This window comes from Mesoplodon densirostris, chromosome 15 (genome assembly GCF_025265405.1).
Source record: "Mesoplodon densirostris isolate mMesDen1 chromosome 15, mMesDen1 primary haplotype, whole genome shotgun sequence".
NCBI lineage: Eukaryota > Metazoa > Chordata > Mammalia > Artiodactyla > Ziphiidae > Mesoplodon > Mesoplodon densirostris.
In genome coordinates, this window is record NC_082675.1 from 10171675 (window position 1) to 10184943 (window position 13269).

General features: G+C 45.1%; 1 protein-coding gene across 1 annotated transcript in view; it reads right to left on the minus strand.

Annotated features, from left to right (window-relative positions):
- The window catches only part of TMEM233 (transmembrane protein 233), a 29010-nt gene extending 28420 nt beyond the window's left edge, over nucleotides 1-590 (minus strand). Inside the window, exon 1 of the mRNA XM_060118409.1 lies at nucleotides 405-590. Within this exon, the coding sequence (XP_059974392.1) occupies nucleotides 405-590 (186 nt within the window). The remainder of the gene's footprint in view (nucleotides 1-404) is intronic.
- Between the last annotated feature and the right edge of the window lie 12679 nt (nucleotides 591-13269).

Here is a 13269-nt window from a genome sequence, read left to right on the forward strand (position 1 = left end):
AAGAGCGGCGCAGAGCCTGCGCGCTCAGCGGACGGGGTGTGCTGCTGCCTGCGAGGGTGGCGCGCTTGGAGGCTCCAGAAAAACGGGTTGAGAAGAATCGGATGAGCGCCCAGGAATGTCGGAGGAGGTCGGGAGGGAAGCGGGAAAGTCCGGGGAAGAACCTCCCCGGGACGGAGAGAATGCACAACGGGCGCTGCTGGAAGAAGTGGGCCTGGGGGAGGCTTGGTCCGGGCAGCGCTGATGGCTGGGGGGAGAGTGCGGAGGGCCCGAGAAAGGTGAGCAGGGGCTGCGGAGGACAGAACACCCCCGGAGCGCGGGGCCGTGAGGAAGGGAGCGGCCGAGGGGCTCGTGTTACACGGCCCGGGTCTCTCCTCCCTGGCTGCTCCGGGCCCTTGTTCACTCACCATGATGGAGAAGACTAAAGCCACGATGTTGATGGGGTACGCGGGGCAAAAACACGAGACGATGGCGAGCCACAGGTAGTTCTTGGGCATGGGCACGTCCTCCTCGGTCTTGCCATCCTCAGTGTTGGCCTCGGGGCTGCTGTCCAAAGCCCTCTTGACGTCCGAGCTGGGAGCGTACTGAGACATGGGCGAGACGCGCGGTGCAGGGAGGCGGTCGGCGCGGTCTGGGGCTCTGGCCGCGGGCTCCTGGCGAGTCGCTGAAAAGCCAGCGGCGCGGGGCTCCAGGCAGACGTAACCTCACCCCTCCTTCGCCCTTCACTTGCACCCGCCTGGCCTCAGGGACCCAGGCCAAGAGCCTCCGCAGGAGAGGGAGGGAGGGAGCGAGGGCATGGGGGAGGAGGCAGGGAGCCCGCCAGCCTGAGAAACAGGGGGAAGGCACTCCTTGACGACACACCCAGGGCCCAACAGGCAGACACCCAGACTCACACCTAAGAGTCCGGAGTAAAAGGAGGCTCAGGGAAGGGAAAGCAAAGACTCTAAGACGTTGTAGACTGGCTGACCTACAGGCTGAAGATGACCAGCTCATCTTTTTAAGCAGCTGAATGTGAACACATTCAGCGTCACAGCAGGCGACACAGCTCTATCCAGTTGGCCGTCCAACCCTACCAAGGTGCCCAAAGACTTATTACTTCCTCTTTTTTTTTTTTGGTGATACGCGGGCCTCTCACCGTTGTGGCCCCTCCCGTTGTGGAGCACAGGCTCCTCCGGACGTGCAGGCTCAGAGGCCATGGCTCACGGGCCCAGCCGCTCTGTGGCACGTGGGATCTTCCCGGACCGGGGCACAGACCCGTGTCCCCTGCATCGGCAGGTGGACTCCCAACCACTGCGCCACCAGGGAAGCCCTATTACTTCCTCTTGACTTTAAGGATTTGCTTCCCCGGCTCCATCCTCCTTCTAAGACTTTGAACATTGAGCCCCACTGATTTCTTTTCCTCAACAGGTGGGCAGGGAACAAGGTACTCAGTTTGGGGCCTAACCCTTCACACACTGCACAGGGGGCCTCTGGAGACTGGGGTGGAGTGTAGATAGGCAGTGGGCACCACCCGGTCAGGGCCTGCCCTGGTGCCCTCCGCTTTCTCCCAAGTGTGGAAACAAGGGGTCCTTCTCCGCTCCACTTTCCCACCTATAGGAAAGAGAGAAGCAGGTAGATCTAACGAGTGTAGACAACCCAGGTGGTTACTGGGATGGAAAGGAGAGAGAGGGATCCACTTTGGGAGCCGGGGTGAGGATAGCAATTGTATCTGGGCAATTTATGAAATATGGTATGGACCAGAACTGGGGCTCCAAACCCAGATAGAGCTGGGAAATCATCACATCTGAGTTGAATGATCTCAGGAAAATTCCCTCACCTGACTGAGCTCTGATTTTTTCATCCAAAAAAGGTGGAATAATGAGAGACCCTGCCTTATAGGGATGTTGTAAAGACTATGAGATTGCATGTCAAGCCACGTGATTCTAAGGGCCCAATAAACGTTCGCTATTATTAGAACGATATTTTCCCCAAATATAGTCGTTATACAGTATCTCAAACCCAATATCCATTGTTGCAAATATTTCATGAAAAATCCAGATAGTCTCAGCTGGCAGGGTCGCAAAGAAGTGCAAATAATTTCAGTGTGTACAGTCTCAAAAACAGTTGCTCACACCATCGTACGGAGAAATGAGATGAGAAAATATTACTCATCTGCTTGGCTTTCTCAGAACATGAATTGATTATCTGGGATGTTCTCACTCATTTCATGGGCCGCAGTGATTTGAATATCTACCTACCTCACTGGACTGCAAAATCCCTGAGACAGGGAACTGTCTTGCTCATCTTTGTGTCAGCCCTTGGTACAGTATCTGGTATTGTGCTTAGCATAGCTTGCTGGGTGAACATGTAAATATGAAACATCACTTATATGTGGAATCTAAAAAAAAGATACAAATGAACTTATTTACAAAACAGAAATAGACTCACAGATATAGAAAACAAACTTATGGTTCCCAAAGGGGATAGCAGGGATGGGGTGGGGAGAGAGAGATAAATTAGGAATTTGGGATTAACATATACACACTACTATATATAAAATAGATAAATAACAAGGACCTACTATATAGCACAGGGAACTATATTCGATATCATGTAATAACCTATAATGGATACTGAAAAGGGATATCTATCTATCTACATGTCTATCTGAATCACTTTGCTGTACACCTGAAACACTGTAAGTTCACTGTACTTCAATTTTTAAAAATGATTAAAAAAATGTTGAAACAGTACAACAGTACCTTTCCCACCATGCCTTCTCCCCCATTTTGGTTGGTTAATCAAGTGAGAATAAACCAAAGAATTAGATTCATCTACTGAGTTCTCAACCAAGCCTTTGCCTTGGCTGTTCCCTCTGCCTGGAATGGTATTTCCCAAGACTGTCACATGGCTGCTCCTTCTTATTCCTCAGCTGTCAACTGAAATGTCACTTCCTCAGAGAGACAGAGAGCTCTTTAGATTTATCTAGTGTAGGTCCCCATAATTATTATACATTCTACCAGCTTTTTTTGGGGGGGGTGACATATATCACTATTGTAATTTATTTGTTTACTTGTTTGCTGTCTGTTCTTTCTTGAGACTATAAGCTCTGTAACCTGTTCAGGGCTGTATCTCCAGCACTTAGAATTGTCCTGATACATACTAGGAACGCAAGCAATAGTTCTTGAATGAATGGATCAGAATTACCTGGGAGAAATGAACAATGATTTCCGGATCTTGACCAAGATCTACTTGAATTAGAATTTCCCAGGGTGGCACCCCAGAAATCTGTATTTTGAATGCCTGAGAAGTCTGTATTTTTAGAACAGTCCCCAGTGATTTTGATGGAACGGAACATTTTTCCAAATCCCAATACTGTCTCTAGTTCGCAGGATGTAGGTCTGGATCTTTAGTTTTTAGGTTGCCTCTGGTGCCTCAAACTCAGCATGTCAAAGGTGAAAGTGTCCTCCCCAAGAACCTGCTTCTCAAGGCTTGGTTCTTGGCTAATGGGTCCCGCCCATTTCTCTCTCTCTCTCTTTTTTTTTTGTGGTACGCGGGCCTCTCACTGTTGTGGCCTCTCCCGTTGCAGAGCACAGGCTCCGGACGCGCAGGCTCAGCGGCCATGGCTCATGGGCCCAGCCGCTCCGCAGCATGTGGGATCCTCCCGGACCGGGGCACGAACCCGTGTCCCGTGCATCGGCAGGCGGACTCTCAACCACTGTGCCACCAGGGAAGCCCCGGGCCTTTTTTTTTTTTCCTTTTCTTTTCTCAAGGAGTACACCTAGCCTTTTCCTATCCTAAGGTCTTGGACCTGCTATTCCTTCTTCCCAGAATGTGTCCCTCCCTCTCTTCACCTGTTGGCTCCTTCTCATCTTTCAGAACCCATCACCTCATGGATTTATGTCCTGAGAGAGTCCTTCCCTGACCATCATATCTAAAGCAGGTTTCCAGAATCTTATTCTCCATCCTTTTATCCTATTTATTTCCTTCACTACATTGCCACAACCAGAAATTGTCTTATTTATTTGTTTACTATTTATTGTCTGTCTCTCCCACTAGAAGGTAAACTCACAAAAGCAGAGATTTTTGTTTGTTTGTTTGGTTCACTGTGGTGTTCCTCATGCCCAGTTCCTGGCTCTTCATAGGTAGATATTTGTTGACTCAATAAGCTGTGCATGTAGTCATCCAAGTTAGGAACTTGGAGGGCATTATTATTCTCTTTCCTTCAGCTTCTACATGAACGTTTCATCACACCCTACTGATTCCACCTCAAACATGACTCTTCACTCCATCCTTTTTTTCCCATCCCCATGGCCAGTGTTCTAGTTGCAGCTCTTATCAACAATGAAAAGGCTCCAATGGGGGCTGTATGAGCCATATTTGTGATGTGAGCCTGGTGATATTAGTTGGTGTGACTAAGCTCAAGGATTGGGTACCAAATGGAATTTTGCTGTTTCAAGGTCATGAACTGCACCATCCACTCCAACCCACTTGTGTCATCCAGGGAAATACACTAAAAAGGGGTTGTTGACTCAGCATAGCCCATCTTCTCTGTCAGGAAAACAACTGTTCAACACTGGTCCAACACTCCAGAATCACCAAACATTTACTGAGTACCTACTGTGTGCACTCAATGCATTCCCTAGATGCACCATCTCATTTAATTCCTACAGCACCATTTGTAAGGTACGTGGAGAGGTTTCTTTTTACAGCTGAGGAAACCTAGGATCAGACAGGTAAACGGTCTTGTGTAAGGCCTTATAGCTGAGTGGAGGTGCCAGGATTTGAACCAGGTCTAAGATACTTGTTCAGCTAGCAGGTCCAGGCAAGAGAGGTAGTTTGACATCTATGAAGTTTGCTGGAGTTATTATATTCTGCTCAGGAAAGATGGATTAATAGTTTGTTGACTGGTCTAAAATACAGCAGTGAAACTGCAATCACTTGAAACATTTACAATTAGATTGAAAAGAAAGTGCCCATACCAGCAAGTGCAATGTATATGGCGTTGATTCTTGAGGGATGCATTAGACCACTCAGTAGGGGTTTCTAGCTCTAATTTCCTGAGCTTCACTAATTTTCTCTTGAGAGGCCCATTTACTGCTATTGAATGAACCCTACTGGCTGATTGCTTAATAATGTGGAAATACCTTCCCTCTTTTAAAAGGAGAGAAGAAAGTGACTTCCTAATAGCCAGTGTAGGAGAGGGAAAAAAACTCACTCTAGCTTTCTAGATCCTGATGTAACAACTTACCCTTTTTGACCTTTGAAAATAGTTTTACTTCCAAATGTAAAACTAATATACCTTCAATCTAGAAAAGTAGGAAAATGAATAAAAGTATAAGTAAGACGAGATATCACCTATATCCTACCATCCAGTGTTAACCACCATGAAAATAAGGGAATATTTCCTTCTAATCCTCTTTCTACATGTTATATCACTATTAACGTTCTTTGCAGATATTTTCATAGTCTGCATCATTTCCTGTTAATGAGATGGATTATTACTTATGTAACCGTTCCCTGATAATTGGCTATTTAGATTATTTTTAGTGGGTTTCTGTTGTTACACAAAACATGAAAAATGCTGTGATGGACATCTTTTGTACCCAGTTATCAGCATTTGTGATCATTTCTTTATGACTCATGATTTTACAGGGTAGATGTCTGTCTTTGAAAGGCAAAGAAAACAGACTTGCTGGTTGAGACATTATATTATAAGGTATGTACCAAAGGTAAAATTAAAATGTAGGCCAAGGAAACAATCACAGATTCAATGGACTACAGAAATGAGATGATTCAAATGAGATGAAATGAGATGGATTCAAAGAACAACTTCTCAATGCCAGATGGATCCCTAGATCTACAATATTCAATGGGGTGATGTTGAATGTATGCTTTTTGATGTTATTTGTATCTAGGATTCCATAATAGAGGAAGGGAGGGAGAGGGAAGGCAAGAAAGATAGAGGGAGGGAAGGAGGGAGGGAAGGAGGGAGGGAGGGAGGGAGGGGGAGGGAGAGCGGGAGAGCGGGAGAGCGAGAGAGCGAGAGAGCGAGAGAGCGAGAGAGCGAGAGAGCGAGAGAGAGAGAGATTGACTGAGAATCTGCTGATCTGCGAAAATGCAAGAGAAAGGTTCCAGATCTTCAGGAATGGTAAGAAGTCGAGTACCTTTGCTGCCAAATTCTGCGTTAGTCTCAACTACCAGGCTTTAGCAGTCATAAAGTAACTGCTGTGGTCTCAGGGGTTTGCTACAAAAGAACAGTGTCTTTTTGGCTAATATTATTAGAAAACCATTTACGTTTCCAATTTCCAACAATTTTGATCCTCTCACAAGGGGGAAAAATGAGCAAAACAGGGGAGAGGGAGTATGAGGGTGAAACAGATTCTGTCCTGTTAATTTTTTAAACCACACCACCTTTTAATGAAACCACTTGAAGATGGAGGGGCATAAAACACAAACTCTCTGACTTAAAAATCTTTTTCCCATTCATCCTCCATTGTACCAGGGAAGAACTGTATCCATCCCATCATTTTATATATAAAATATATATATTATAAGGATATATACACATACATATAGATGTGTGTGTATGTATATATATATATATATATATATATATAAAATGCTGTGTTTTGGACTATACTCTGCAACTCATGGATGAACCTGCTATAAAAAATTAACAAACAGAAACTTCAGCTAAACAGAGTTGGGAGACCAGACGGGGGAGCCCTCATGCCCTGTGATGATAACAGAGCCCAACAGGAAGAAGAAAGATTCCTCTTTTCTCCTGGCAAGGACTCAGCCAATGACAGGCCAGGGACTCTTTGTTTCCTAGGGCCCGCCCACTGCCTCTTCCCCTCTATAGAAGCGTTCTCCTTCCCTTGCCGTGTGGGGACTTGCATGTGGCTCGCCATGTTCGCAGGAGAGGTCTCCTGGAGCAGAATCATTTCCAAAGAATCTGGACTGCGAACCAGATTAGGTTCTGAAAGGCTGAAAACTGACCCGTGGAATGGCAAGCTGGAGTAATGGGTGGTGGAGGTTTTAGGGGTGACAGCTGAGCAGGCCTGATCTGCTGGGTATTAGGAAGACTGAAGAGGACTGGACAAGGATTGCACCTACATGTGGGCTAGAGAGGGAGAGCTGAGTGTCTAAGTTTGGAGTGTATCATTTGGTGCACCCAAGTTAAGGAGACCAGATGTTCTGGTTTTGTCAACCTGTATCACACTTTGTCAGTTAAGTCTTCTTATTCACTCAGTAATATTTATTTGAGAAGCTACCACATGTCAGGCATTATTTCGGGTGCTGGGGATATAGTGGCAAACAAGAGAGCCATGACCCCTACTCTGATGGACAAACAAATGAGATACTTACAATCTGTAAGGAAGGCGGTAAAACAGGATAATATGATAGTGACTTGGGGGAGTGGAGTATTTTTTTAATTAAATTTTTTTATTTTAAACTATTATTATATTGAAGTACAGTTGATCTACAATGTTATATAAGTTTCAGGTGTACAACATAGTGATTCAGAATATTTACAGATTACACTCCACTTAGAGTTATTATAAAATATTGGCTATATTCCTTGTTTGGTACAATATATCCTTGTAGCTTATTTATTTTATAGGTAGTAGTTTGAACCTCTTCATTCCCTACCCCTATCTTGCCCCTCCCCTCTCCCCATTGGTAACTACTAGTTTGTTCTCTGTATCTGTGAGGGGAGTGGAGTATTTTCTTTCTTTCTTTTTTTTTTTTTTTTGCGGTACGCAGGCCTCTCACTGTTGTGGCCTCTCCCATTGCGGAGCACAGGCTCCGGACGCGCAGGCTCAGCAGCCATGGCTCACGGGCCCAGCCGCTCCATGGCATGTGGGATCTTCCCGGACCGGGGCACGAACCCGTGTCCCCTGCATCGGCAGGCGGACTCTCAACCACTGCGCCCAGGGAAGCCCTCAGATAATTCTTTGTTGTAGGGAACTGTCCTGTGCCACAGAGGATGTTGAGCAGCATCCCTGACCTCTACCCACTAGAACACAATAGCATCCTCACCCCCAACTGTAACAACCAAAAATGTCTCCAATGCCTCCTCGGAGGCAAAACTTCCTCCAACTGGGTATCACTGCTCTAAAGAAGTGTTTTTTATTTCTACAAAATATTAGGTCCTGCTGGTGCTGCTAGACTGTAGATCACGCACTGAATAACACTGCTCTAAACTACACAGCCTAATGAGGTAACCAATTTTTTCCTGCCATTTCTGGAGACTTGTGTATATCACAGATGAAATGCAAAATAACACTCCATTCAGAACAACATTTGCTATGAATTAAATTAGGTTTCCTGTGTGGAAGATGAAGATTCCATTATTAAAATTTCAGAAGCAAAATTCTCCTGAGGGGTAGAGACCACACATAATATAATTTTACCTCCTACACTTGGCAAATTAGAAATCAACTGGATAAATGAAGAGGAAATGCTTATCAAAAACAATCTTCACTATTTGTGTTATTTTGAAAAAAAATGTAATGAGCCTTACCTACGTGTTTAGCAATCACAGTTTGAGAAAAGTTTGTAGAATGAGTACAAGTGAAGTGAATAACTCCTTAATGTGTTGTCACAATCCATGCAAAGGCTAGGACGAGCTCAGACTCTTCCTAGGCAGCAGAATAACTATTTTTAATTGCTTCAGAGAGCTTCCTGAGATAGCTGCACATTAGCGAGGGTTTGGAGTCTGTGTATAAGCAGGAAGGGTTGTATTGCTGCCCTAAACGTCTTCAATTATACATGAAGGTATGGGCTTTCTATCACAATCCAGCAATAAAGCTCTTCTTGGGCTCTTGGGGAAATTTTGTGCATTAAGGATTAAAACTTTCCTGGATCTTTTGGGCCAATGAAGGTATAACACTCTTGGTAAGGGAAAATTTTCTCTATGGTTCTTTTGAGTAAGAGTGAAAGTGTGTTTTAAAAATTCAGAACTACAGTCAGTAGAGCCCATATTTGACCTAATCTTTCTTTTTTCTCTTTCTATGCCCATCGACTTCTTCCTCCCGTTTCTCCTTCCACTTCCTTCTCTTCGTTCTGTACCTTTGATCGTTCTGCAAAGTGGATATAGTGAGGCACACACGCTTTTCTTTTATGATTTGCACTCTGAGGTGCTGTGTTTGCTTGTGTTTTTTTTTTCCTTACAAAAATCAGAACAAAGCAGCACAGTTTTAAGAAATGGGATGTGAAATTGTTTCTCAGCTATAAGAATTTTCAACCATATGGTATTATTGGTTGACACTGGATGACCTCATTTCTTCAGGCAACCAAAGTTTGGGAAGGGCAGAGTTCAGGCAAAGAAGAAAGAAGTTTCAAATACTAGGACTATCAAACTGGTATGTGATAATCTCTCCACTTCTGAAAGTTTCCTGGCACAGGCTGCTTATATCAGGAAGCTCAGGCTGGATAAAACTGACCCCTTCTTTGCTGCTTACCAGAATCACCTGGGGGAGCTTTCCAAAAGAGGCAGATGATTTTTAGCCTTGGGTTCAAATCCTAGCATCTCTATTTATTTTATTTTATTTTTTTAATCCTCCCTTGGGCTTCCCTGGTGGCGCAGTGGTTGAGAGTCCGCCTGCCGATGAAGGGGACACAGGTTCGTGCCCCGGTCCGGGAAGATCCCACATGCCACGGAGCAGCTGGGCCCGTGAGCCATGGCCACTGAGCCTGCGCGTCCGGAGCCTGTGCTCCGCAACGGGAGAGGCCACAACAGTGAGAGGCCCGCGTACTGCAAAAAAAAAAAAAAAAAAAAAAAATCCTCCCTTGAGACTCAGATGAAGTCAACCTGGATCTGGTCCCAAATGGCATTTGGAACCAGTAAACTGGCAGAACTGAAAGGTCCCTTAGAAGAGCCTGAGGACTCCCTGAGATCCTCCATGATTTTAGGAACTGAGTTAGGTCAAGGGTCATGTACATCATGTAGGGGAGAAGGGTAACCAATAGAGTGCGGCCAAAAGTAGCATGGCACACTCCTGGACAAGTCAAATTTCTGTTCTCCCACTTCTTTCTTTAGTGATTTTGAACAAGTCATCCAGTCTCCCTGAGCCTCAGTTTTCTTGCCTATAAAATGATACCATCCCTAACAAGGTCGCTGTAGGGATTAAAGGAGATAATGCATGTCCAGTGCTTAGCAGGGCACCTGACACATGATAAGGGCTCACTAAGTGTTAAGTACTGGGAATGCAAAAAGGACAAAGTTATTTTTATCGAGAGGACTTGAGGTGGCATGAGATAAGCTAAAAACCATTGGGATGCTTCAAGTTAGAGGATGAAGCTTAAGAGGAGCCATGATCCAAATCTAAACTCATGAAAGAGATAACGGAGAAGTTACTTGTTTACAAGAACGAATGTCCTTTCCTAGTTCCCAAATGCTTGGGAGAATTCAGCTTAAACCAAATGACAGAACATACCATTCTGGACACTTACTGAACTTCTGATACTCAGAACCACACTGCACGGTTTTTCTGTTCCTCTAAAAACTCTTGTTCTTACCTCAGGGCTTTTGCATATTCTGTTCCCTTCAACTGGATTATACTCTGATCTTCACATGGTTTTCAATTACATTTTTCAATTATTCTAATTATAATTGTTATTATTTACTTAGCATCCCTCTCCCCACTAATACATAAGCTTCATGGTAGCAGGAACCTTCTTTCACTGCTGTACATGAGGTCTTAGTGCCCAGCACATAGTAAACACTCAGTAAATACTGATCAGATGAAAGAATGTTGAATGAATATTGATCAAAATAATAAATGAATAAATATGAAGTGATAAATAGATATCAAAGCCATAATTTTATAAAGAATAAAGGGTATCTAGAGATAAGCATCAGACTTAAAGGGACCAGTGAGATGATTAACTCCAAAGCATGCATATGATAAGCATGGTGATATCTTTAGAGAGTAGGACCAGGTTTAATATTCTGATATCCAAGCTTTTTACCACCATTTCCTTAGTTACCAAAATTTGGGCATGTATTCCACTGATCACAAGGATATATGTGAAGACAATGGAATTATATATTTGAAATTAGGACTCTGGCTATAAGGGTTGCCCTGACCTGGAAAATTGGAAATAAATGGCTATAGGTCAGTTTATCCTCCTACCACGTATCATGACAATGAAAGTATTTCTTAGGGTCGTGGCTGTGTGTCTAAATGTGTTCTATAGGATTTGTGGATTGGTGAGGGTTAATTTCCAAAAGGTGACTGCATTGGACTCTTGAAAGCCTCCTTGGCACTTGGAAAATTAGCCTCAAGGTTTAGTGCTGGAATATTGAAGATATAAAAGCAGTAGCCGTAACAAGTAGACTGTATTAGCACTTAGCTTGGCTAGCTGGTGTCCCACTGGGGATGGCTGCACCCTCCACTTTGTTTCACTGGCTGAAGGGGAGGGGTCCAGGACCATCATAAATGCCTACATACTCTCTGCTCAGGCATCGGGGCTTCAAATCTTCTTTCAGAGAAGAGATGTTGTAATGGAGGCATCTATCATTCACTCACACACTCATTCACTTACTTAGCACAGAGTGTCAAATGGGCTGTATCGTACCCCCCAACACTCGTGTGTTGAAGTCCTAACCCCCAGGACTGCAGAAAGGGATGGTTTTTGGAGACAGGGTCTTCAAAGAGGTGATTAAGTCAAAATGAGGTCATTAGGGTGGGCCCTAATCCATTATGACTGGTGTCCTAATAAGAAGAGGAAATTTGGACACACACAGAGGGAAGACCATGCAAAGACACAGGGGGAAGCCGGTCATCTACTCATCAAGGAGACAGGCCTCAGAAGAAACCAACCACACCGACAAAGGAATTCCAGCCTCCGGAACTATGAGAAAATAAATTTCCGTGTTTAAGCCACTCAGTCTCTGGTACTTCATTATGGCCACCTGAGCAAAACAATACACTTACCCTATGTGTGACACTGAGGACATAGAGGTAGATGAGACCTAATTCAGACCTACGGGGAGCTCATAGGCTTGTGTTCCTGCGAGCTCAATTGGAGTCACTTCTTTTTAAAAATTAATTAATTAATTAATTAATTAATTTTGGCTGCATTGGGTCTTCATTGCTGTGTGCAGGCTTTCTCTAGTTGCAGCGAGCGGGGGCTACTCTTTGTTGTGGTGCGCAGGCTTCTCATTGCGGTGGCTTCTCTTGTTGCAGAGCATGGGCTCTAGGCATGTGGGCTCAGTAGTTGTGGCTCACGGGCTCTAGAATGCAGGCTCAGGAGTTGTGGCACATTGGGCTTAGTTGCTTCCCAGCATGTGGGATCTTCCCGGATCAGGGCTCGAACCCACGTCCCCTGCATTGACAGGCAGATTCTTAACCACTGCGCCACGAGGGAAGCCCCCTGGAGTCACTTTAACAGTAATATCCAACTGGCCCTTGCCTCCACCTGCTCACCCAGAACTTCCAGAAAACGGCAAGGGACCCTCCGTTCCTGTGTGGTAGACCCTGGGGGCGTGTCACATATGCTTGCAGACAGGTCTGCCAGCTATAGTCACCATATCGAGTCTCCTATGTACCCTCACTGCTGCTGGTCCCACTCTGACACCCTGATTTCCATGCCAAAGGTGCAACTTCTTAAGCCTGCCAACAGCTGAAGCGCTAAGTGGTAACCTGCAATCAGTGAAGAAGTGCGGAGGATGTATTCTGTCTCCTAATTGTGAATTCAAGCCTCATAGCATCCTTTAAGAAAACAGGATATTTAGTGAAGGGGGTGAGGAGGGGTCAGTATTCTTTTTCCACGTGGATATCTAATTAATATAGCACTGTTAATAATCTGTCATCAATCAAATGTCTAAATGCATGTGGGTCTGTTCCACTGGTTGGCCTATTTGCCTCTCCTCACAGAAGTACCACACTGTCTTTTTTTTTTTTTTTTTTTTGTGGTACACGGGCCTCTCACCGTTGTGGCCTCTCCCGTTGCGGAGCACAGGCTCCGGACGCGCAGGCTCAGCGGCCATGGCTCACGGGCCCAGCCGCTCCGCGGCATGTGGGATCCTCCCGGACTGGGGCACGAACCCGTGTCCCCTGCAACGGCAGGCGGACTCTCAACCACTGTGCCACCAGGGAAGCCCCTAAGTCTATTTTTATACCTCACAAATAAAGTATTACTATTATGTTCACTTTTTTTTTACATAATATTTTTGTTGTTGTTGTTGTTGCGGTACGCGGGCCTCTCACTGTTGTGGCCTCTCCCGTTGCGGAGCACAGGCTCCAGACGCGCAGGCCCAGTAGCCATGGCCCACGGGCC